The sequence below is a fragment of the Eubalaena glacialis genome, chromosome 3, assembly GCF_028564815.1.
Source record: "Eubalaena glacialis isolate mEubGla1 chromosome 3, mEubGla1.1.hap2.+ XY, whole genome shotgun sequence".
Classification (NCBI taxonomy): domain Eukaryota; kingdom Metazoa; phylum Chordata; class Mammalia; order Artiodactyla; family Balaenidae; genus Eubalaena; species Eubalaena glacialis.
The window spans coordinates 94,747,128-94,774,397 of record NC_083718.1 but is presented as its reverse complement, the minus strand read 5'-3'; the positions used below and the strand labels follow the sequence as shown (position 1 = coordinate 94,774,397).

General features: G+C 37.1%; 1 protein-coding gene across 2 annotated transcripts in view; it reads left to right on the top strand.

The window, feature by feature from the left end:
- MAGI3 (membrane associated guanylate kinase, WW and PDZ domain containing 3) overlaps positions 1-27,270 on the top strand; it is a 274,622-nt gene that overhangs the window by 158,967 nt on the left and 88,385 nt on the right. For both annotated transcript variants that reach the window (XM_061183666.1, XM_061183665.1), the window contains exons 2-3: positions 9,770-9,886; positions 26,855-26,974. In XM_061183666.1, the coding sequence (XP_061039649.1) occupies positions 9,770-9,886; positions 26,855-26,974 (237 nt within the window). The remainder of the gene's footprint in view (positions 1-9,769; positions 9,887-26,854; positions 26,975-27,270) is intronic.

The following is a 27,270-nucleotide window of genomic DNA, read 5'->3' as shown; positions in this document are numbered from 1 at the left end:
TAGTTCTATTTTTAGTTTTTTAAGGAACCTCCATACTGTTCTCCATAGTGGCTGTATCAATTTACATTCCCACCAACAGTGCAAGAGTGTTCCCTTTTCTCCACACCCTCTCCAGCATTTATTGTTTGTAGATTTTTTGATGATGGCCATTCTGACCGGTGTGAGATGATACCTCATTGTAGTTTTGATTTGCATTTCTCTAATGATTAATGATGTTGAGCATTCTTTCATGTGTCTGTTGGCAATCTGTATATCTTCTTTGGAGAAATGTCTATTTAGGTCTTCTGCCCATTTTTGGATTGGGTTGTTTGTTTTTTTGTTATTGAGCTGCATGAGCTGCTTGTAAATCTTGGATATTAATCCTTTGTCCGTTGCTTCATTTGCAAATATTTTCTCCCATTCTGAGTGTTGTCTTTTGGTCTTGTTTATGGTTTCCTTTGCTGTGCAAAAGCTTTTAAGTTTCATTAGGTCCCATTTGTTTATTTGTATTTTTATTTCCATTTCTCTAGGAGCTGGGTCAAAAAGGATCTTGCTGTGATTTATGTCATAGAGTGTTCTGCCTATGTTTTCCTCTAAGAGTTTGATAGTGTCTGGCCTTACACTTAGGTCTTTAATCCATTTTGAGTTTATTTTTGTGTATGGTGTCAGGGAGTGTTCTAATTTCATACTTTTACATGTACCTGTCCAATTTTCCCAGCACCACTTATTGAAGAGGCTGTCTTTTCTCCACTGTATATGCTTGCCTCCTTTATCAAAGATAAGGTGACCATATGTGCGTGGGCTTATCTCTGGGCTTTCTATCCTGTTCCATTGATCTATATTTCTGTTTTTGTGCCAGTACCAAACTGTCTTGATTACTGTAGCTTTGTAATATAGTCTGAAGTCAGGGAGCCTGATTCCTCCAGCTCCATTTTTCGTTCTCAAGATTGCTTTGGCTATTCGGGGTCTTTTGTGTTTCCATACAAATTGTGAAATTTTTTGTTCTAGTTCTGTGAAAAATGCCAGTGGTAGTTTGATAGGGATTGCATTGAATCTGTAGATTGCTTTGGGTAGCAGAGTCATTTTCACAATGTTGATTCTTCCAATCCAAGAATATGGTATATCTCTCCATCTATTTGTATCATCTTTAATTTCTTTCATCAGTGTCCTATAATTTTCTGCATTCAGGTCTTTTGTCTCCTTAGGTAGGTTTATTCCTAGGTATTTTATTCTTTTTGTTGCAATGGTAAACAGGAGTGTTTTCTTAATTTCACTTTCAGATTTTTCATCATTAGTATATAGGAATGCAAGAGATTTCTGTGCATTAATTTTGTATCCTGCTACTTTACCAAATTCATTGATTAGCTCTAGTAGTTTTCTGGTAGCATCTTTAGGATTCTCTATGTATAGTATCATGTCATCTGCAAACAGTGACAGCTTTACTTCTTCTTTTCCGATTTGGATTCCTTTTATTTCTTTTTCTTCTCTGATTGCTGTGGCTAACACTTCCAAAACTATGTTGAATAATAGTGGTAAGAGTGGGCAACCTTGTCTTGTTCCTGATCTTAGTGGAAATGGTTTCAGTTTTTCACCACTGAGGACAATGTTGGCTGTGGGTTTGTCATATATGGCCTTTATTATGTTGAGGAAAGTTCCCTCTATGCCTACTTTCTGCAGGGCTTTTATCATAAATGGGTGTTAAATTTTGTCGAAAGCTTTCTCTGCATCTATTGAGATGATCATATGGTTTTTCTCCTTCAATTTGTTAATATGATGTATTACGTTGATTGATTTGCGTATATTGAAGAATCCTTGCATTCCTGGAATAAACCCCACTTGATCATGGTGTATAATCCTTTTAATGTGCTGTTGGATTCTGTTTGCTAGTATTTTGGTGAGGATTTTTGCATCTATGTTCATCAGTGATATTGGCCTATAGTTTTCTTTCTTTGTGACATCTTTGTCTGGTTTTGGTATCAGGGTGATGGTGGCCTCGTAGAATGAGTTGGGGAGTGTTCCTCCCTCTGCAATATTTTGGAAGAGTTTGAGAAGGATAGGTGTTAGCTCTTCTCTAAATGTTTGATAGAATTCGCCTGTGAAGCCATCTGGTCCTGGGCTTTTGTGTGTTGGAAGATTTTTAATCACAGTTTCAATTTCAGTGCTTGTGATTGGTCTGTTCATATTTTCTATTTCTTCCTGGTTCAGTCTCGGCAGGTTGTGCATTTCTAAGAATCTGTCCATTTCTTCCAGGTTGTCCATTTTATAGGCATAGAGTTGCTTGTAGTAATCTCTCATGATCGTTTGTATTTCTGCAGTGTCAGTGGTTACTTCTCCTTTTTCATTTCTAATTCTATTGATTTGAGTCTTCTCCCTTTTTCTCTTGATGAGTCTGGCTAATGGTTTATCAATTTTGTTTATCTTCTCAAAGAACCAGCTTTTAGTTTCATTGATTTTTGCTATTGTTTCCTTCATTTCTTTTTCATTTATTTCTGATCTGATCTTTATGATTTCTTTCCTTCTGCTAGCTTTGGGGTTTTTTTGTTCTTCTTTCTCTAATTGCTTTAGGTGCAAGGTTAGGTTGTTTATTCGAGATGTGTCCTGTTTCTTGATGTAGGCTTGTATTGCTATAAACTTCTCTCTTAGAACTGCTTTTGCTGCATCCCATAGGTTTTGGGTCATCGTGTCTCCATTATCATTTGTTTCTAGGTATTTTTTGATTTCCCCTTTGATTTCTTCAGTGATCACTTCGTTATTAAGTAGTGTATTGTGTAGCCTCCATGTGTTTGTATTTTTTACAGATCTTTTCCTGTAATTGATATCTAGTCTCATAGCGTTGTGGTCGGAAAAGATACTTGATACAATTTCAATTTTTTTAAATTTACCAAGGCTTGATTTGTGACCCAAGATATGATCTATCCTGGAGAATGTTCCATGAGCACTTGAGAAAAATGTGTATTCTGTTGTTTTTGGGTGGAATGTCCTATAAATATCAATTAAGTCCATCTTGTTTAATGTATCATTTAAAGCTTGTGTTTCCTTATTTATTTTCATTTTGGATGATCTGTCCATTGGTGAAAGTGGGGTGTTAAAGTCCCCTACTATGATTGTGTTACTGTCGATTTCCCCTTTTATGGCTGTTAGTATTTGCCTTATGTATTGAGGTGCTCCTATGTTGGGTGCATAAATATTTACAATTGTTATACCTTCCTCTTGGATCGATCCCTTGATCATTATATAGTGTCCATCTTTGTCTCTTGTAATTGTCTTTATTTTAAAGTCTATTTTGTCTGATATGAGAATTGCTACTCCAGCTTTCTTTTGATTTCCATTTGCATGGAATATCTTTTTCCATCCCCTCACTTTCAGTCTGTATGTGTCTCTAGGTCTGAAGTGGGTCTCTTGTAGACAGCATATATATGGGTCTTGTTTTTGTATCCATTCAGCCAGTCTGTGTCTTTTGGTGGGAGCATTTAATCCATTTACATTTAAGGTAATTATCAATATGTATTTTCCTATTCCCATTTTCTTAAATGTTTTGGGTTTGTTATTGTAGGTGTTTTCCTTCTCTTGTGTTTCTTGCCTAGAGAAGTTCCTTTAGCATTTGTTGTAAAGCTGGTTTGGTGGTGCTGAACTCTCTCAGCTTTTGCTTGTCTGTAAAGGTTTTAATTTCTCCATCAAATCTGAATGAGATCCTTGCTGGGTAGAGTAACCTTGGTTGTAGGTTTTTCTCCTTCATCACTTCAAGTATATCCTGCCACTCCCTTCTGGCTTGCAGAGTTTCTGCTGAAAGATCAGCTGTTAACCTTATGGGGATTCCCTTGTGTGTTATTTGTTGTTTTTCCGTTGCTGCTTTTAATATGTTTTCTTTATATTTAATTTTTGATAGTTTGATTAATATGTGTCTTGGTGTGTTTCTCCTTGGATTTATCCTGTATGGGACTCTCTGTGCTTCCAGGACTTGATTGACTATTTCCTTTCCCATATTAGGGAAGTTTTCAACTATAATCTCTTCAAATATTTTCTCAGTCCCTTTCTTTTTCTCTTCTTCTTCTGGGACCCCTATGATTCGAATGTTGGTGCATTTAATGTTGTCCCAGAGGTCTCTGAGACTGTCCTCAGTTCTTTTCATTCTTTTTTCTTTGTTCTGGTCTGCAGTAGTTATTTCCACTATTTTATCTTCCAGGTCACTTATCCGTTCTTCTGCCTCAGTTATTCTGCTATTGATCCCGTCTAGAGTATTTTTAATTTCATTTATTGTGTTTTTCATCGTTGCTTCGTTCCTCTTTAGTTCTTCTACATCCTTGTTAAATGTTTCTTGCATTTTGTCTATTCTATTTCCAAGATTTTGGATCATCTTTACTATCATTATTCTGAATTCTTTTTCAGGTAGACTGCCTATTTCCTCTTCATTTGTTAGGTCTGGTGTGTTTTGACCCTGCTCCTTCACCTGCTGTGTGTTTTTTTGTCTTCTCATTTTGCTTATCTTACTGTGTTTGGGGTCTCCTGTTCACAGGCTGCAGGTTCGTAGTTCCCGTTGTTTTTGGTATCTGTCCCCAGTGGCTAAGGTTGGTTCTGTGGGTTGTGTAGGCTTTCTGGTGGAGGGGACTAGTGCCTGTGTTCTGGTGGATGAAGGTGGATCTTGTCTTTCTGGTGGGCATGTCCACGTCTGGTGGTGTGTTTTGGGGTGTCTGTGGCCTTATTATGATTTTAGGCAGCCTCTCTGTTAATGGAGGGGGCTGTGTTCCTGTCTTGCTAGTTGTTTGGCATAGGGTGTCCAGCACTGTAGCTTGCTGGTCGTTGAGTGAAGCTGGGTCTTGATGTTGAGATAGATCTCTGAGAGATTTTCGCCATTTGATATTACGTGGAGCTGGGAGGTCTCTTGTGGACCAGTGTCCTGAAGTTGGCTCTCCCACCTCAGAGGCACAGCCCTGATGCCTGGCTGGAGCACCAAGAGCCTTTCATCAACACAGCTCAGAATAAAAGGGAGAAGAAATAGAAAGAAAGAAAGAAAGAAAGAGGATAAAATAAAATAAAATAAAGCTATTATAATAAAAAATAAGAAAAAAATTATTAAGAATAAATTTATTAAGAAAAAAATTTTTTAATTTTTAAAAATAGATTTATTAATTTTTTATAATAAAAAATAAGAAAAAAATTATTTAAAAAATTTTTTTTAATTTTTTAAAATAAAAAATATGAAAAAACTTATTAAAAAATTTTTTAAATTTTTTAAAAATAGAAAATAAGGAAAAAATTATTAAGAAAACATTTATTAGGGGAAAAAAATTTGTTTAAGTAAAAAAAAAAAGAAAAAAACGGACGGACCTAACCCTAGGATTAACGGTGAGAGCAAAGCTATACAGACAAACTCTCACCCAGAAGCATACACATATACACTCACAAAAAAAGGAAAAGGGGGAAAATTAATATATCCTGCTCCCAAAGTCCACCTCCTAAATTTGGGATGATTCGTTGTCTATTCAGGTATTCAACAGATGCAGGCACATCAAGTTGTTTGTGGAGCTTTAATCCGCTGCTTCTGAGGCTGCTGGGAGAGATTTCCCTTTCTCTTCTTTGTTCGTACAGCTCCCGGGGTTCAGCTTTGGATTTGGACCCGCCTCTGCATGTAGGTCGCCTGAGGGCGTCTGTTCCCTGCCCAGACAGAACAGGTTTAAAGGAGCAGCTGATTCGGGGGCTCTGGCTCAGTCAGGCCGGGGGGAGGGAGCGGTTCGGAGCCGGCAGGGCGAGCCTGCGGCGGCAGAAGCCGGCGTGACGTTGCAGCAGCCTGAGGCGCGCCGTGCGTTCTCCCGGGGAAGTTGTCCCCGGATCACGGGACCCTGGCCGTGGCGGGCTGCACTGGCTCCCGGGAGGGGCGGTGTGGAGAGTGACCTGTGCTCGCACACAGGCTTTTTGGTGGCGGCAGCAGCAGCCTTAGCGTCTCATGCCCGTCTTTGGGGTCCGCGCTGATAACCGCGGCTCGCGCCCGTCTCTGGGGTCCGCGCTGATCGCCGCGGCTCGCGCCCGTCTCTGGAGTTCGTTTAAGCGGCGCTCTGAATCCCCTCTCCTTGCGCGCCGCGAAAGAAAGAGGCAAGAAAAAGTCTCTTGCCTCTTTGGCAGCTGCAGACTTTTTCTCGGGCTCCCTCCCGGCTAGCTGTGGTGCGCTAGCCCCTTCAGGCTGTGTTCACGCCGCCAACCCCAGTCCTCTCCCTGCGATCCGACCGAAGCCCGAGCCTCAGCTACCAGCCCCCGCCCGCCCCAGCGGGTGAGCAGACAAGCCTCTTGGGCTGGTGAGTGCTGCTCGGCGCCGATCCTCTGTGAGGGAATCTCTCCTCTTTGCCCTCCGCACCCCCGTGGCTGCGCTCTTCTCCGTGGCTCTGAAGCTTCCCCCCTCTGCCACCCGCAGTCTCTGCCCGCGAAGGGGCTTCCTAGTGTGTGGAAACCTTTCCTCCTTCACAGCTCCCTCCCACTGGTGCAGGTCCCATCTCTATTCTTTTGTCTCTGTTATTTCTTTTTTCTTTTGCCCTACCCAAGTACGTGGGGATTTTCTTGCCTTTTGGGAGGTCTGACGTCTTCTGCCAGCGTTCAGTGGGTGTTCTGTAGGAGCAGTTCCACGTGTAGATGTATTTCTACTGTATCTGTGGGAAGGAAGGTGATCTCCGCGTCTTACTCTTCCGCCATCTTGCCCAGACCCCAGAATCTTTTTTCTTATTTGTTTAACAACTGCATTAACCCCAAGTAGATGTTTTCATACTCTTGAAATGTCAAGTTTCTGTGAAACTCTCCTTAAACAAAAGCCGGAAGTTCATATACAATTCAATAATATAGATAATCTCAGCGGTGTCTCTGTGAGCTAATGTTTCTGTTGGCCTTCTGGTAATTCCACAGCCATCTCCCTATTCAGGATATTTGTACTTTTTTTTTTTTTTTAATAAATTCCCTGGAACCACATCGAAGTGGAAAGCATATTCTGTCCCCTTACGAAAGTTGTTCTTGGTTTCTTGAAGCAAGGAAGTCCATGATGACTGCTATATCCAATATATTCTGTTATTAATTATTATTAATCTTAAAGAATGCCAATCCATATAATTTGTTAATCTTTTATAGTTGACATTTCTTTGATATTTGTAATATTTTGTCCCGAACCTCAGAAAAGTGTGATGATTTCTTTGAATAGTTGCACAGTTTAAATAAAATATCCCATTTATGAAATTGTACTTCACCCTCTTCTTTGCAACTGTTCATCTCAGCATTGCATCCAGAATCCCCATAGAAGTTGAGGGTGAAGATAGAGTGCAGTTCCCGTCCTGATAAATCTAGGTGTTATTCTTTAAATCTAATTCTTTCCGCTTTAATGATTCTCTGTCTTAAGGTCTCGCGGGCCCTTGAAACAGGAATTGAGTTGTTTACCTTCATTTTCCCTTAAAAGAGCCCCTCGTGGTAATCTGTGATCTATGATTTTTATTATGGCTTTGTCTTGTTTTTATACATTAAAATCCAGTGTGGGTTTTTAGCATTGTATAGTTATCTCTGTGAGTTATGCCATATTTTATAGTAAAGCTTCAAATTAAAAAATTTGACAAACCTTGAATTAAAAAAGTATTGATTTAGATTGTCTTCTTTAATAAAACAGGCATTAGCCTTTATCCAGATTAAATCTGTTTTTGAAAATACATTGGATAGCAGGTTTTTAGATAATGGAGCCTATATAACTTATTTCAAATAGAAAAAGATGCATTCTCTGTCTAGTCAAAAACCCTAACCAAACTTCTGCAAGCATCACTTAATACTTTGAAGCACCTATGTAACAGTCCACAAAAGCTTTTGTATACTGATTATTACAGTGCATTTGAAACACTCCTTATCTAATTTTTAAAATACTTAATGAACTCATTATTGGGTATGATTTTGTTCACTAAGCAATGAGACTGTACAGTATTGATTATGAATTGGGTTTTTCTTTTGCCCAGCAATGAACAAGTTCCATAATATAAATAAAAAATGAAATAATATGATTCCATTTAAATTGGAGTTGGGTTGGTGGGGCCCCGAAATGCCTGGCAGAATCAGCCTCTGGGACCACACATTGTTCTGTGTTATTCCTGTAAATATCTTTCAGGTTTTCTTCTTTGATCACAGGGTTCTCCCCTTCCTCAGCATCTATTTTTGACAATGCAAAACAGGGACTTTTTGGTTTATGTTTATTAGTTTAGGATCTGAATGTTATCTCTAAACTTTAGACGCACTCTGATTTCCTGCTTATTTTAATACTCTCTCATATAGGTTATGTTTATTTATATATGTGAGAAAAGACCAAAAGAAGGGATTAGAAATGCTGTGTTACAGAATAATAGTTAAAAGAATGAACTGATCTGTAGTAACCTTTGATTTATCTAATCTGGTCATAACTATGCTGTTCCAAATAAAATAAAGAGTATATTTTAATCAACTAGTCATTTCTTATTCAATAAGATAATCTATTTTGATTTAGCATTGCTCTTTTCTAATTATCTGAAATCTTGTCTAATGAAAAGTGTTTGGATTGCTTTGATGTTTATTTTAAGCTCAACCCTTATTATAAATTCACTGCGATCAGATTTCTGCAGTCCTCTATTTTTCTGCTTAATATTTCTTTGAGACCCCTAATATCCCTCTTTTTAATCTCCCATTTTCCCCACAAATAAGAAAAAAAAAACCTTTCACTCCTATTTATTCACATTGTATCTAGAAGTCAAGCAAGTGGACAGAAAATGCCTGTTCAATCTAGTGTTGGCAGAAGGTTCTGAGTAGGACCCATTTGGCCTGTTAGAGATGAGAAAGATGGCCAGTATGGGTGGAACATAGTTTGAGAGGGTGAAGGGTGAGTGAGTTTGGGTCAGAGATGGCCAGAGCTGAAACATGTAGGGCTTTCTAAGCCCTGTTTAGAAGTTTGAATTATATTCCAAGAGCAGCAAGAAGTCATTTGTGGCTCTAAACAGAGTAGTGATTATCTGATTTATGTTTAAAAATCTCATTCTGGCTTCTTTGTGAATGGTGGGAGCAGGAAGGAGCCAAGAATGGATGCAGGGAAACCAATTAGAAGGCTGTTACAGAATTCCAGGTGAGAAATGATGGTGGCTTAGCTTAGATGGTGGCAGTGGAAATGGAGGGAAGTGGGCAGTTATGGGATATGTTTTGGAGGTAGAACTGACAAAAGTTGCTAATAAATGGCGTTGAGGGATAGGAGTAAGAAGGAGAAATTCAGGATGACTTCTAGGTTTGGGGTTTGTTCTATTGGATTGGTGGTGGTAATTTTCTAAGACAGGAAAAACTAGAGGAGAGGAAAATAATGGGAGAGGATAGAATTAAGAGTTCTGTTTTGGTCATCTGAAATTTGAGGTGCTTATTTGACTTCCAAATATATCTGCAATATATAGAGAGTTTGATGAGTTTGGAGCCTGGTGGAGATAGGTCAGGGATAGAGACGTGATAAGAATTTGGCACTTACCAGGGTATAGATCGTATTTAAAGTCATGGGACTGAATGAAATTACCTTGGATATTTGTCATGTTCTGTGACTTATACATCCTCCCTCTCCTTCCATGTAAAATTATGCCTACATTGTGTATTAAAGTTGTGTATTTTAATTATAGTACCTATAATAGTTTGATACAGTTATCTTGTTTTGGATAAAATATTCTGATTTCTTTTTTCTATTTATGGCTAAATGTTTTAAGGGTATTCATTAACTAGCATTGATATTTAACTGGAGACCTAACAGTTATGTGTTTTGTCTTGTGTGGTTTTTTTGTAGGCAAAGTCATTAATAAAGATTTGCGACATTACCTGAGTCTTCAGTTTCAGAAAGGATCAGTTGACCACAAACTGCAGCAAGTGATTAGAGATAATCTCTATTTGAGAACTATTCCATGTAAGTATGAGATGGAATAAAAGAAATGCAGCCAAAATATCTTTATTTAACTAATCAAACGTCTAGAGATAATTCAGTAGAGTATCATATGAAACTGTGGAGACTAAGTTGGGGCATTGGAATGAAACAAAAATTGGATAAAGAGAAAAATTTTCAGCGGACTTTCAAGTGTTTTGTTTTAAAAATAGAAAAACTAGAAGATTCTATATTTTGACTTTTTAAAAAGTCATTAGACTTTAAAATTTTAAGAATATAAATGTACATGTTGCTAACTAGATGTTTTTCCTATAAATCAATTTCTAAAGCCTATGCAGTAAGAAGACTATTTTGCTCTCAATGCCTGTACACTGAGAACAAATATTTTTTATTAATTATTAGGATACTACTAATTTTAAAATCTGCCTCTTCCCCAAAGGAAAAAAGGAGGAAGCATGCAGTGCCACCTTTGTGGTAATCCATTTTGAATTTTTATCTAGATGTTGGTGTATCTCTTCTAGTCTTAATAGTTTTCATAGGACCTGATTGTTGTTGTAATGATAGTTTTGGCTTTTTATTGTTTTTTTTAACACATAACAAATCATGTATGCTTGGTTTAACTAGTGTAGGTCTGGGGAAGAATAAAAGCAGTAAACAATAAAAGGGAATAAAAGGGCATTCTGGTTTGTTTTACTTTTCAGTATATTTGTAATTCCTTGTGGATACTTGCTTTTATAAGGCCTCTGGAATTCTTGATTTCTTTTTCTTGTTATTTAATCTCACACAATGTCCAGTTCATCACCAAACTCTCCTAATTATGCTTCTTAAATACCTCTCTCTCTGCACTACCATAGACCCTCACTCTTTCTTACTTGGATTTTAAAAAACAACCACAGCAACAACAAATAGCATTATGTAGTTGCAAAGAGCTAAGTAAAACTGACTTCAAAATCTTGATTCTGGCGTTTTACTAGTTGATTTACTTGGGCAGGTTACTTAATCTTCCTAAGCTTCAGAATCTCCATGTATAAAATGGGAATCATAAGGCTCACCTGATATCATTATTAGAATTAAAGTGAGAACATAAATGTAAACCACTTGGTCTAGAGTAGGTACTCAAGCAGTGTGTGGCCCCTTGCCCCATTCTAACTGTATCCCCTGACTCCAGTGTCACCTCAGTCTAGTCCAGCTTTTTTTTTTTTTTTTTAATTAATTAATTAATTTATGGCTGTGTTGGGTCTTCGTTTCTGTGCGAGGGCTTTCTCCAGTTGCGGCAAGCAGGGGCCACTCCTCATCGCGGTGCGCAGGCCCCTCACTATCGCGGCCTCTCTTGTTGCGGAGCACAGGCTCCAGACGCGCAGGCTCAGTAATTGCGGCTCACGGGTCCAGCCGCTCCGCGGCACGTGGGATCCTCCCAGACCAGGGCTCGAACCCGTGTCCGCTGCACCGGCAGGCAGATTCTCAACCACTGCGCCACCAGGGAAGCCCTAGTCCATCTTTAAAGTGCAAGTCTGATTCTTGTCCATTTGTAGTTTATCCTTCAAAAAGTCCTGTTGACTACAAGTCTAGACTCCTTAACATGGCATAAAATATTTTGTTTTAAAATCTGACTAATTATCTATGATTTCCTCCCATAAATCTACCTTGTCAGATTTCAGAATTGCAATTCCTGCCTTCTTTTCTTTGCATTTGCCTGATAAATCTTTGTCCATCTTTTTATTCTTTTATCTTTCTGAATCTCTTTGTTTTACAAATAGTGTTGAACTTTGTAGCCAGTGTGAAACTATATTTGATTTGATCGATATCTTTAGTCTCAGTTTTGTCATGTTTTTCTATTTTGTAGTCAATGTGAAACTTTATTGATGTGATTGATATCTTTAGTCCCAGTTTTGTCATGTTTTTCTATTTTACCCATATACAAGTATTTTATATAAAAAGCCTTTCACTATGTAGTCTATTTTATTTGAGCTCTCTTTTTAGGAAGATTTGTATCTTTATTCTACTGGTTATCTCTGTACCTTTATATAATACTCTTTGTTTCTCATCCCTTTTTTTTTTTGTTCCTACTATGAGTAATATTAAAATTATCTAGTCATTTCTTCTTCCTCCTTACCTCTCCCTCTCCCATCATCTGACTTGAAGTAATATCTTTTTATTCGCAACGAATATAAGGTAATCAGCAAGCTCATTCTGCTTTGCATATGCTTTCCTCATTCTGACCGTTTTTTGATGCTTGATCTGTATCTATATTGGCAATGCAAGCAACCATTATGTACTGTACTCTCCCCTTTATAATCATCATTTATTCTCCGTTCTTTGGGTAGATACATATTTAATCATGCTACCAACCCTTATGTTGTTGTTTCTTCAATAATTCTGGTTGTCTAAAGCTTGTTGTCTACTAGATTTCCATGAAAGGTTCACAGGATCATTATAGCAGTTTCTCTGTGGCCTTTATACTTTAAAGTTTGTTTGGATGGATATGAAATTTTTGGCTCGTAATTTCTTTCCCAGACTATCTTAATTATCTAATTGTTTTCTGGCATAAAACATTGCTCTTAAAAAAATCTGATTTTTATCAATCTGATTTTTATCCCTTTATAAGGAACTTGGTATTTTGCCTGCATGGGGTGTCTCAGGGTAGCATTTTTAGTTTCATAACTCTAGAGCTCCCTCCTTCCTTGTTAAAGCAAGGTAATAAACATATGTACTTGTACTTTTTGCTGCCCTCTGCCACTTTTACTTGATCTTCTTTTTAACTTACTTCTACTGTCCTAGTTTTGCAGTTTCTCCCCAGTGTGAGGTTTTGCCTTAGAAAGGAGCTCTACAATTTATTTGTTTTAATTCATAGGTTACAAACAGCTACAGCTGTTTCAGATCCTAACAGGAACCCCTAACTTAAAATTGAACTGCCCAAAACACATCCAAGAATCTAGAAGCCCTGATGCATCAGTAGCAGTTAGCAAACTGAATGGTCACATCTGGTCTCTAAATGTAATTCTTTACTAAAAGATGCCAGATTGGGACTTCCCTGGTGGTCCAGTGGTTAAGAATCTGCCAGCCAATGCAGGGGACACGGGTTCAAGCCCTTGTCTGGGAAGATCCCACATGCCGCGGAACAGCTGAGCCCATGTGCCACAACTACTGAGCCTGCGCTCTAGAGCCTGCGAGCCACAACTACCGAAGCCCACGTGCCTAGAGCCCGTGCTCTGCAACAAGACAAGCCACCACAATGAGAAGCCTGCACAACACAACAAAGAGTAGCCCCCGCTCGCCACAACTAGAGAAAGCCCATGCACAGCAACAAAGATCCAACGCAGCCAAAAATAAATAAATAAATAATAAAAATAAATTAATTATAAAAAAAGAAATTAAAAAAAAAAGATACCAGATCTTCCTGGAGAAAATTCTGATTTCCCGTCTGGGGCAAGGAAAGTACAAGGTGAGCTTGGAATATCCAATTGTATCAGAAAGTATGCTTAAAAAATTTGGGGGACATATCAGAAGAACATAAAGAAAAAAAAGCCACCTAGATGGGGTGCCCACTGACAAAATCTGAGACAATTTAAACAACAAAATTAATAAGAGAGAAAGAGAGACTTCTACTGTTGTCAGACATTGCACTATAGATAAAACACAACTGTGATCCCTAAGAGAAGAGGAAAGGAGACTGCACACAGAGGAGTCCTGTAATTTCCTCAGCTTTCTTCCTGGAGGTACTTTCGAGGCTACAGCACAGTAAGGAAGAGCCCAGGCAGAGTTTAGCAGACTCTGAGTTGAGGGGACAGAAATATGAGTTCAAGAAGTCTGAGGTGTTTGGAATTTGCAAGACAGGGTGTCAGAGAGGAAAGAACTATGAAGAAAAGGAGTTCAGGCAAACTGCATAGGTGCCTCCTTGGGTGTATTGCTGAATACTAAGCTGAGAATGTGTAGGATGAGACTTCACATAGCAGGGCAAAGAACTCTCTGTGAGCTGTAAGATTAACAATACCAGAGCTTACACAGGGCCAAGAGAAATTTGAGTTCTAACCAGACTGAGTGGAGAGACCCCGTAAGGGTCATGGCTTACTAGTAGGGTTAAAATGACCATAGGTTAAGCTCCTTGAGGCCCATTTTAACAAAGTTAAATTTAAAAAGTCCCAAAAGGATCAAGTGAATATGCATGTAACTTAACTGTTAGTAAAAATAAAGGAAAGGAGGGAGGGGGGAAAAGGGAATAATCCACACTCTTTAAAGGAAGTCAACAAAATCTAGACACTGAATAACATAATATTCACAATGTCCAGTGTCTAATAGAAGAGTACTAGGCATACAAAAAAACAAGGAAATGTGACCCATAATCAAAAGAAAAGTGAACTGATTAAAAAAAAGAATAATAATAATAAAAAAAAACAGAAAAGACACAGATAATGACCATACCAAGAATTTTAAAGTTATCATAAATATGCTCAAGGATTTAAAGGACAATATGAACAGAATAAAGAGAAAACAAGATGTATACTTTTAAAAAGAACTAAATGGAACTTCAAAAATTCACTGGATGGGCTTAACAGCAGATTAGGAACTGCAAAAGAAAAGATCAGTGAACTTGGGCTTCCCTGGTGGCACAGTGGTTGAGAATCTGCCTGCCAATGCAGGGGACACGGATTCGAGCCCTGGTCTGGGAAGATCCCACATGCCGTGGAGCAACTGGGCCCGTGAGCCACAGCTACTGAGCCTGCGCTTCTGGAGCCTGTGCTCCGCAACAAAGAGAGGCCGCGATAATGAGAGGCCCGTGCACCGCGATGAAGAGTGGCCCCCACTTACCACAACTAGAGAAAGCCCTCACACAGAAACAAAGACCCAACACAGCCATAAATAAATAAATAAATAAATAAATAAATAAAATTAAAAAAAAAGCACTCCCTTCTTCAAAACTATCAGTTTGTCATAATATACTGTTTTAAAAAAAAAAAAAAAAAGATCAGTGAACTTGAAGACTTAGCAATATAAACTAATCAAACAAACATGGAGAGGAAAAAGAGTAAAACAGTGAACTTTTTAAAAGCAACCAAATAGTGAGAGAAACAGAGAGACTTCTACCTTTGCAATGAAGGACTAACTGGTACTGGATTTACCGTCTTATCATAAACAACCAGAAATTGGGCAAGATATCTATAACAGCTGTTTTCAGACATCGGATTATAAGCAGAACAGGACTGTGATCTGCTCATATTGACCTATGGCACACTATCAAGCCAAAGTGGGGGAAGCAGAAACAATATTTGAAGAAACAGTGGCTGAAATATTTGCAAATTCAATGAAAACTATAAACCCATAGATCAAAGAACCTCAACAAACCCCAAGCAGAAGAAACATTAAAAAAAAAAAAAAGATCAATAATAATCTAATTGCTGAAAACCAGTGATAAAGAGAAAATGTGAAAGGCAGACAGAAAAAGAGGTACATGCAGGGGAATATAGAATGACTGCAGACTTATCAACAGAAACAGTACAAACTGGAAGTCAGTCAAATGTCATCTTTAAGATGCTGGAAAGAAAAAATGCCAATCTATATAAAGTAAAAATACCCTTAAAAATAAAGAGAAATAAAGAAATTTTTGAGACAAAAAAGGATGAGGGAGTTTTTCACTAGCAGACTTGTACTATGAGAAATAGTAAAGGAAATTCTTCAGATGGAATGGAAATGATACCAGAATGAGAACTAAAAGGAAAATAGAAAAAACTTCATAATTATAGTTCAAGATTTCAATACCCACTTTAGAAAAAGTAAGCAAAATATCAACAAGGTTATTACACAAATAACACTTTCAACCAACTTGACCTAATTGTTATTTGTTAGAGTATACTACCCAATAACACAAGGATATACATTCTTTTCTAGTGCACGTGGAACATTTACAAATATAGACCATATTCTGGACCATAAAACAAGACTCAGTAAATTTAAGAGGATTTAAATCGTACAAAATATGTTCTCTGATCATAATGGAATTAAATTAGAAATCATTTATAGAAATATATCTGGAAAATCTCCAAATATTTGGAAATTAAATAGCACACTTCTAACTAACTTGTGAGTTAAAGAATAAGCCACAAGGAAAATTACAAAGTATCACACATATCAATACAACGTATCAATTTGTGGGATGTTGCTAGAGCAGTATTTAGAGGAAAATTTATAGTATTAAATACTTATATTAGAAAATAATAAAGATCTCAATCAATGATCTAAGTTTGTACCTTAAGAAGAGCAAAGTAAACCCAAATTAAGTAGCAGGAAGGAAATAATAAAGATAAGAGCAGAAATCAATAAAGTAGAAAACAGAGAAATGATAGAGAAAAATCCGTGAAATCCAAAGCTGCTTCTTTCAGATTAATAAAAGTGATAAACAACAATGTTGAGAATGGGAAAGATGGCATCACTGAAAATCCTACAGATGTTAAGTGGATAATAAGGAATATGCTAAACAACTTTATGCCAATAAACTCAACAACTCAGATGAAATGGATAAATTCCTTGGAAGACAAAAACTCTCAGTGCTCACTCAAGAAAAAATAGATGAACTGAACAGCACTCTATCTATTAAAGAAATTAAATTTGTAGTTTGTAACTTTCCCAAAGAGAAAACTTCAGGCCCAGATGGTACTGGTGAATTGTTCCAAATATTTAAAGAAGAAATAATGCCAATTCTACATAACCTCTTCTGAAAATTAGAACAGTTCCCAGCCTCACTCTGTGATCTGAGCATTATCCTGATTCTAAAGTGAGATAAAAACTAGATCAAAATTTTTCATGAACACAGGCTCAAAATCTTTTAAATATTTTAGCAAATCAATATATAGCAATATAGAAAAAGGATAACACATTATGACCAAGTGGGATTTGTCCGAGGAATGCAAGGTTGGTATAACATTTGAAGATTAATATAGTAACAGACTAGAAAAGCCATATGATCTTCTCAATAGGTGCTGAAAAAACATTTGACAAAAATCCAACACTAGTTCATGATAGAATCTCTCAGAACACTAGTCTGCCTGTTTATTACTCACTGCCTCTTGGCTTCAGATCTGCTCTTTTTGCCTGCTTATGATACTGTCACATTTTTCCCTTACCACCTGACACAATGTTAAGCTTCATCAGTAGAGTGTGCAGGAAGGATACTAGAAAGAAGAGGCTTCTTTTCCTGGTTCCAGTGTGTCTTTTTCTTTTTGCTTCTGCCTGCAAAATGATACTCAGTAAGTTTTAGCAGCACTCTACCAGTCAGCTATCCAGTGGCAAGTTCAGTAGTGCACCTGGGCAGGGGTGGGGAGGGGGGAGTCCCAGCAGCAAGTTCAGGAACACCCTCATAGGTGGCTTCATGAGTTCCACCAATGCACCAGCTGAATTCCTCCCAGTTTCCTGATGAGTTCCGTGGGGACCCCAGCAGGCTCCCCAGATTTCAGCAATATCTCTTGTAAGTGGTTTTCCAGTGGGTTTCTAGCAAGCCTAGCCAGTGTCCCAGCTGGTTTTCTAGTAAGTCCAAAACACCCCCCTACATCATCCCTACCACTCAAGGCAGCTTGTTGGTGAATTTTATTGGTACTCCAGCAGACAGTTCCCTGCCCACCAGCCTCAGCCTACTGATTGTGAACCAGCTCTGTCCCAAGGCAACCCAGTAAACTTCTCTACCATCTAGTGGGCTGCTACACACCTTCTCCAGCAAGATCTGAATCCCAGACTTTGAGAGCATCTCTTTGAGGATGGTACTCTTTAGAGTTCTCTTTTATTCCCTCTTAGTTAATTCTTTATAAATAGGTGATAATTCTTTACATTAAGCTGTCCTTGTTCAAGTTACCATATAGTTTCTTGCTCCTATTTGGACCCTGGCTGATACAGAATTGGTACTGGTAGTAGTTCCAGGAGACAGACCCTCCAAGAAGGGATTTTAGGATTGGTTTTGGTTGTGTACTTGGGCTTGAGCCCAGAGCCAGATTCCTTCCAGTGGGAAGTAGGTTGCTGGTAATTCGTGACAAGTGGCATCACAATTTAATCATAGTATAACCTGTGGCTGATTGTGATGAAGTACCAGCTGAGCCAAGTACCTTGGGACCCAAATGACTGCTACACTTGACCATTATAGCAGTAATAATGGCTATAAACACTGAGGTGTGGGATGGATTCTCCTGAGTGCACCAAGCACTTAAAGAGAGAAAATGACTATATTAAATCAAATGGTTTATTATTATTAGAAACTAATATAACAAGATTTTAATAACACTTTTAAATGATCTCAACTCGATACAGCCATTTGCTAACAGAAAACCTTAAAGGAAGGGACCATTAACACAAAATAAATGCCAAATAAAAATCATCTAAAAATTTGAAAGGTAATACCACACATACTTAATATTTGAATTTTTAACTCCTGAAATGAAAATTTAAAGCACACAAAGTATCAATTGCATTATCTGATGGTCTTGATTTTTTTTTGGTAACAAATATTCAGACATAGAAAAAAATATATTTCATTTTGCATTGACATTCACAAAATTGTTGAGTATGTCCAAAAGCATCTTCAGATTGGGTGTTAGCCATTGGTCATTCATATAAGCTTGTTTCCTTTTTTTTTTTTGTTCATGACCCAACTATTCTTTTTTTTTTTTATCATCTTTATTGGAGTATAATTGCTTTAGAATAGTGTGTTAGTTTCTGCCGTATAACAAAGTGAATCAGCTATACATATACATATATCCCCATATCTCCTCCTTCTTGCTTCTCCTTCCCACCCTCCCTATCCCACCCCTCTAGGTGGACACAAAGCACCGAGTTGATCTCCCTGTGCTATGTGGCTGCTTCCCACTAGCTATCTATTTTACATATGGTAGTGTATATATGTCCATGCCACTCTCTCACTTTGTCCCAGCTTACCCTTCTTCCTCTCCATGCCCTCATGTCCATTCTCTACATCTGCGTCTTTATTCCTGTCCTGCCCCTAGGTTCCTCAGAACCTTTTTTTTTTTTTTTAGATTCCATATATATGTGTTAGCATGAGGTATTTGTTTTTCTGTTTCTGACTTACTTCACTCTGTATGACAGTCTCTAGGTCCATCCACCTCACTACAAATAACTCAATTTTGTTTCCTTTTATGGCTGAGTAATATTCCATTGTATATATGTGCCATGTCTTCTTTATCCATTCATCTGTCGATGGACATTTAGGTTGCTTCCATGCCCTGGCTATTGTAAATAGAGCTGCAATGAACATTGTGGTACGTGACTCTTTTTGAATTATGGTTTTCTCAGGGTATATGCCCAGTAGTGGGATTGCTGGGTCGTATGGTAGTTCTATTTTTAATTTTTTAAGGAACCTCCATACTGTTCTCCATAGTGGCTGTATCAATTTACATTCCCACCAACAGTGTAAGAGGGTTCTCTTTTCTCCACACCCTCTCCAGAATTTATTGTTTGTAGACTTTTTGATGCTGTTCATTCTGACCCGTGTGAGGTGATACCTCATTGTAGTTTTGATTTGCATTTCTCTAATGATTAGTGATGTTGATCATCCTTTCATGTGTTTGTTGGCAATCTGTATATCTTCTTTGGAGAAATGTCTATTTAGGTCTTCTGCCCATTTTTGCATCGGGTTGTTTGTTTTTTTTGATATTGAGCTGCATGAGCTGCTTGTATATTTTGGAGATTAATCCTTTGTCAGTTGCTTTGTTTGCAAATATTTTCTCCCATTCTGAGGGTTGTCTTTTCATCTTGTTTATGGTTTCCTTTGCTGTGCAAAAGCTTTTAAGTTTCATTAGGTCCCTTTGTTTATTTTTGTTTTTATTTCTATTTCTCTAGGATTGTTTCCTTTTTTAATGATGAAAATATTTTGTTTTCTTGCCCTGATTTTGTTTTTGCCATTGAAATCTATATTGCTTTTACTTCAGATTTTAGACCAGTTTCTGATTTCAGTTTGAAGTGTTCTGCAACAACATTCACTTCTTGCATTTCTTCTCTTAAAGTATTTACAAAGCACTGAAACTCACAGCTAATATCAAATGGTGGAAAATGCCAGAGAACTTTGTTGGATAGTGTTCAGGTAACATTCAGATCTCCTAACCAATGTTAAAAACGTTACACAGAATCATATAGCGAAACTGCCAATTTAAGGTCTTATCTAGCCTTCAAAACTTGTAATATTTTTGGAACATCACTCACAGGATTTATATAAAGTATAAATATATATAAACTTATTAACATTATATTTGCAAGAACAACCCACCATTAACAGCAGAGCCCTGACCACACACTTGCTGCATGGGAACAGCTGCAGGTAAGACTGACTGAGTAGATTGTGACTGCTGCTCTCCTCCATGCTTCTGCCCTAGTCCCTGCAAATGTCAGCTTTAACATTTGATTCTACTTTTCAGTGTTTCCTGCTCTTACTTTCAGTTGAAACCAGTAACATCTCTATCTCAAATTATTATGCTTTAATTCTCACAGCAGAACTGTAATATCTTTTGTTCCCTCATTTTCCCCATCAACTGATTTTTCTTGGGATTTAGAAAAAGCAGATTTGCCGAGAAGCTCCAGAAAGGAATTCCTACATGGAAACCATAATGTAAATCAACTATAGCTTCTCATATATTGTTGGTGGGAATGCAAAGTAGTGCATCTACTTTGGGACTTTTCCTTATAAAGTTAAACATACACTTAGCATATGACCCAGCAATTCTACTCCTAGGTATTAACCCAACATAAATTTAAATATAAATCTACCCAAAGACTTGTAAATGTACAGCAGCTTTATTTATAGTACTGTCTAAAATCTGGAGACAACCCAAATGTCCACCAATGGTGAATGCATAATCAAATTTTGGTATATCTATACAGTGGAATACACCTCAGTGATAAAAAGGTATTTAACAACAAACTGGATGAATCTCAAAAGTGTCCTACAGAATGAAAGAAGCCAGACACAAACCGCTACTGAAATCAAATTAATGTATGATTTCATTTATATGAGATTCTATTAAAGGCAAAACAATAGTGACGACAGATCAGTGGCTGCCATAGGGTGGGAGACTGCAAAAGGACACAAGGAGACTTTTGGGGGCAATGGTTCCCAAAATTCATAGAATTGTACCGTTAGAATTAGTGACTTTTATTATAGATAAATTATATCATGATAAAGTGGCCAAATAAACTCCCCCAATTATATTCTTTTATATTATCAACAATTAGAAAATGAAAATTTACAAAAAGATATCATGTATAGCATAAAAATATTTGAAATACCTAGAAATTAATCTAAAGTATAAAGTGTAAAGATCTCTATAAGGTCAAATTAAGGGACATTAAGGAAGATCTAAATATATTGAGAGATATTTCTTGTTCATGGATTAAAGACTCAATATGGTGAAGATATCAGGTCTCCTCAAATTGATTAATAGATTCCAGGGCTTCCCTGGTGGCGCAGTGGTTGAGAACCTGCCTGCCAATGTAGGGGACACAGGTTCGAGCCCTGGTCTGGGAAGATCCCACATGCCGCGGAGCAACTGGGCCCGTGAGCCACAATTACTGAGCCTGTGCTCCGCAACAAGAGAGGCCGCGATAGTGAGAGGCCCGCGCACCGCGATGAAGAGTGGCCCCCGCTTGCCACAACTAGGGAAAGCCCTAGCACAGAAATGAAGACCCAACACAGCCATAAATAAATAAATTAATTAATTTAAAAAAATTGATTAATAGATTCCATAAAAATTCCAGCATTTTTAGCCTGATTCCAGAAGTTATATAAAAAGGCTATGAATAGAAAAAACAAGGTAAGTGGAATTGCTCTGCTATATCTCAAGATTTATTGTGGCAGTATAATAATTACAACACTGTGATAAAGGTGCAGGAATGGTCAGTAGATAAATGGGATGTATTAGAAAGCCCAGTGATAGACACCCAGTCTTATATGGGTGTTTCTATATAAGATTCCCATGACAGAAGTGCCATGGCTGATCAGGGAGGGAAATAACTGACTTTTCAATAAACCTTGTTGAACAACATTTGGAAAGACAAGGAAATTGGACTACTACCTCCCATCAAGTTCCAAAAAAAAAAATGTTTTAGTACATTAAAGTACTAGATGTGAAAGGCAAGGCTGTTATGCTTTTCAAAAAGAATATGGAATATCTCCATGGCCTTGGAAAGGATTTCTTCAACAAGACACAAAAACCATTAGCTATAAAGGAAAGGACTGATAAATTTGACTACATTAAAATGAAAAACTTCTGTCATCAAAGGACCATTTATAAAAACAAAACAAAAAAAAAGTGAAAAGAAATCACAGAGTGGGAGAAGATACTGTCTGTTCCGCAACATTTGTTTCAATAATGCAGGTAAGTTCATATGTGATTGGTAAGTAGGTAGGAGAATGATGTCAACTGAACCGAGGTAGTATTGGTTCTTATTTCATTTGCCCCAGCTAATGTTTTGTATCATCAAGTAAACACAGAATATACAAACATAGCTGAATGTCGTTTCTACTATGTATGATGCCTATTCACCTCAATTTGGCCTCTTTTCTCAATTTGAACTTGTGCTTTATCTTAAAATTGTTGATTGCACCTTTTGCCTTATCTTCGTTATTCAGTAGCCTCAACCCTCCATGTACCCTTTTCTGTCAAGCTACCTTTTCCTTTCATTTCTTTTTTTTCTTATTGTTTTTAAAGACAAAGTATTTTATTTACTCTAGTATTTTGTTATTAGGAATATAACATATCTTTTAAACTGTATTAATATTTTTCATTGGGATTGTTATTGATTTTACCAAGTACTCTGTTTACAAAGTTGCAATAAGTTTTCAGAGATCAACCCTATCCTATTTTCTCCATAATCTTCTCTTATTTTTGGTGCATGATTTTGCAGAAAGCACTATCTGAAGAAAGCATATTTCACATTTTAGCAGAAATACCTCATTTGCAACACATATACCTGGCAAAAGATGCAGTGCTTCAATACTGACACAATTATTTCACATTTTAACCTCTCTACAATTGGAATACATCTTACAATACATGAAATCTTTCAATTATAATTGCCAGGTTTTTTTTATTTTTTAGGGGTAAAATAATGGTGCATTTTAGAAGCTGTTGATTACTTAGATTTGATGAAGTAATGTAGTATCCAGAATGTAAAGAACTACAATTTTAAAAAGGCAGGCAACCCAGTAGAGAAATGGCAAAAGACTTGAACAGCCACTTCACAACAGAAGAAATCTCTGTGGCTAGTAAATATATGAAAAAGAATGTTTAATCTCATAAGGCAGCTGCACATTAAATACACAGTGAGATGCCTTTACATACTTAGCATGTTGGCAGAAGTTTAAAAACCTGATAACAAGTATTGATGTGGACACAAAAGGATGCATATGATATGATTCCCTTCATATGAAGTTACAAAACAGGCAACACTAAGCTGTGTTGCTCAGAAATGCATTACTTAGTTGGTAAAAACATTTTTAAAAGGAAAGGAAATCATCATCACAAATATCAAGATGGTGGTTACTTTGGGGGTGGAGGGAGGGAGAGATTTATGATTGGAGGCACACAAGGGGGCTTTTGGCACCCTGGTAATGTTCTGTTTCTTCACCTGGATGAGTTTGCTTTATTATTACCTGTTAAACTTTATACATATATATGTTTTATGTACTTTTCTGTATATTTCAGAATAAAGCAAGAAGGAGGGAGGGATCAGTTATATCAAAGGTTGTTGATTGGCCAAATAACGTGAGGACTGAGACTTGACCATTGGGTTAAGCAAAGTGGAGACTCCTGATGCACATAACAAATTGTCTCAGTGGGAGTGGTTCGGGCAGTGATCTGATTGGAATGGGCCCACGAGAGAATGAGAGGAGAGGAATTGGAGACTGAGTAAGCAGAACTTGGAGGAAGTTTTATGTAAAAAGGAGAAATATAGTGTTGACTGGAGGGGATGTACAAAGCTTTACATTAAACATATAGAGTATCAGGAGGATAGAAAGGTAAATTTTCTAGAATGCTGATGGCAATGTGGTAGGGTAGGGGAAGGTAGAGCACTTTTTATGTGTATGAGAGTACATATTTTGAGGGGGAAGAAGTGAAAATTTATAATACATTTGTAAAAAGAATTAACATTAAAGCTACTTTGTGAGTCTTGGAAATATATATGTTGGAATCACACATAACATTTTATGTCTGTTAATGGAAAGAATCATGAACACCATCTTGCTCAATGCCACGTTGCAGAAAGAGAACAAAGCCCAGAGGGATTAAGTGCTTGCTCAAAATTGTACCATTAATAATCATCCCAGACTAAAACGCAGAGTTGCTCCTGCCCCTCGGGTCAGTGCTTTTTTAAATAGTATTATCTATAGTATGGTTTGCTCTTAAATTGGGTTTTATGTAGTCATTATGTTTTGTAGTAGAGTTTATTTAGGTAATATTTAAATTAGCCTTTGCTGCATAATAGACTACCCTAGAACATAATGGCTTAAAATAACCATCATGTATTATTTCTCATGATTTCATGAGTTGACTGAGCTCAGCTGGGCCCACTCATGTGGCTGCAGTCACTGGTGGCTCAGCTGGGGTTGGAAGGGCTAAACTGGCCTCACTGATATGTCTGGGGCCTTGGTGCTGTTTGTTGGTTGGGACTCTCTCTCATCATTCAGTAGTCTCGCCTGGACATCTGTACATGGTGGTGGGACTATTCTAAGGAGGCAAAGATGGAAATCTAGACTCCTGAACTTGCACAGCATCACATTAAATTATTCAAAGCAAGCTATAGTCCAGTCCAGATACAAGAGGTGAGGCAACAGGCCCCATCTCTTGATGGGAGGAGGTGCAAAATATGTGGCCATGTTTTTCCATCTATCACAGCTGCTAATCATAAATTTAATCGCTGAATTTATTTTCTAATGTTAACTTTTACTTAATATGGAACTAAAAGCTGTTGATTTGGGGAATCTAACAGTGTAATTTTAGTCAGTATATGAGAAACAAAAATTTGATAATGAAAAAATGTTAAGAAAAAGGGAAGTTATGTTTTCCTAATTAATTTCATATCCTGTGTGATGTAAGACAAAGAAATGCTCATTTTTATAAAAAGCTGGGTAAAAATAAGGGGGAAAAATTCATTGATTACAGTCTTTGTTGCTTAGAATGTTGGCTTAATCATTATTTTCTGAGATCATCACCATTAATATTTTATCATCATTGTGGATTTTTTTCACATGTTACAAAATGTAATAGAATGTAATGCCACTAAAAAGTAAAAGCAATTAATAGTTTCCCATGAATTCATTTATAATAATGATAGCATATTGCCAGGCACTGTGCTAATTCCATTTGTATAAAATTTCACTTAATTTATTTGACAACTCTCTATATTGAGTACCTACTGTGGTTCTTACATGGTGCCAAGACTTGGGGCTATTGCTCTGAACCAAGTAGACGTAGTCCCTGCATATTGCCATACCCTAGATGGGAATCAAGGAAGGTTCTCTAAAGAAGCTTTCTAAGCCAGGACCTGAAGGATGAGTAGGAGTTAGCTGAGGTAAGAGAGAAAGGGAATAGGAAGTCTTCCAAGGAAAAGAATGGCTTGGACAAAGGCCTTGGAGTTAAGCAAGTGCAAGAAAGATTAAAAGAATTGGAAAAAAAAAATCTATTATGGCTAAAGCCTAGAATGTGAAAGGCGTGAGGCAAGAAAGAAGCTGAAGAGGTAGAGTCTGGATTTTATGCCAGGATCGGGGGAACCATTGATGGGTTTAGAGGTTTTTCGCTCAAGATTGTTTTAGAAAAGTCACTGGCTGCAGTTTGGGTAAGGGGTGTAGCCAGGGAGAAGAAAGGGTTGACCCTGGGAGGCCAACAATACAGGCCATAGATAATGATATGAATTAAGTGAGTGTGAGAATGAAGACAAGTATATAAATCCTACAGGTATTTAGGAGATGGAATCAACCAAATTTGGTGACTGGATGTAGAGCAGAGGGAAGAACCCAAGGTGACTGACAGGTTTCTGGCTTGGAGTGCTATTAAGAAATAGGGAGCATAAATAGAGGAATAGGCTTGGGAAGGCATCCTTGGCAAGACAGTATCCCAACCCTATTTCCAGGCTAAGTACCTGGATCTCTTTTTTGTATTCTCTAGTATTTGAAATATTTCCAATATCAGTTCAAAAAAATATTGATTCTTGTTCAGTGAAATTCAGTAAAATATAGCAATGCTGCCATAACCTGAATTTATATCTTGGATTTGAAAGAAGCATTTTACTTTGGCATTAATTCCTTAATAGATAGAAATTTAGTGCTCTGTTGCTGTAGTGAATTTCATTAAGCAATTTACTGCTTAATGTTTTGAAATTACTTGAAGAGAATAATGGCTAAGAAGCAATATGTGAATTCCTATCTTAAGCCCTAAGCCCTTTATTCATTAGTCTAAAATAATTTCATAATTAATACTTGTTCAAGTTTTTTAAATGGAGCTCAGTAAGAGTTTTTTAAAGTTGTTTTTCTTTTTTTATTGTCCTTTACAACTCTAGTAAGTAGAATGTTAGTTTACATTTATGTAAGGAAGTAAAAGATATGTAAGGTAGCTACATGAAAATGAAGCCTATCCTTGGTGGACTTATCTCTCCTTCAAATATTAAGTAATAATAATTGAGGTTTAAAAGAAGAATTAACTGTTGTGTCTTGGAAAGTTAAGCTTTCTTGGACACTAACATTTTAATCTTTGTAATTTTGAATTTCATAGCCATCTGTAGCTTTTATTAAAGTATAGTTACTCATCCTACGTTATTTATTGTCCTACTTTCACCTAGGAATGTTAATTTGCCTAAAATTCTCTGATCATCACTCTAGAAGATGCAATATATTCAGTAGTCTGTTTCCCATGTGTTCTCTATAAACTGAATTTTCTATTATTCTCAATGTTTTATAAGTTTAAAAGCACTTTACAACCTATTTTTTTCTTGTTTTTTTTTTTTTTTCCTTAGGCACTACAAGGGCCCCCAGGGATGGGGAAGTACCAGGGGTGGACTATAATTTCATTTCTGTTGAACAGTTCAAAGCACTGGAAGAGAGCGGAGCATTATTAGAAAGTGGAACGTATGATGGTATGTCCTCAAATATTGACAACAGCAACCCAGAACACTATCTGATTGATTGGAATTATTTCAGAGGGAATTTGGTCAGTAAAATACCATTTTTTAAACGTTTTTTCTATCAGTCTTTGGGAGATTTTTCTTTTGATTAGGCTATTTGTAATTTACTAATTAAAATGGGATTAAACAATAAGCAAACACATTCTATGTTATAAAGTTGATTGTGAACAGTATATTAAAATCATTCAAACTGGCCAGTATGCATATTTCATAGTAATTCACATTCATCATATGAACTCAACAAGTAT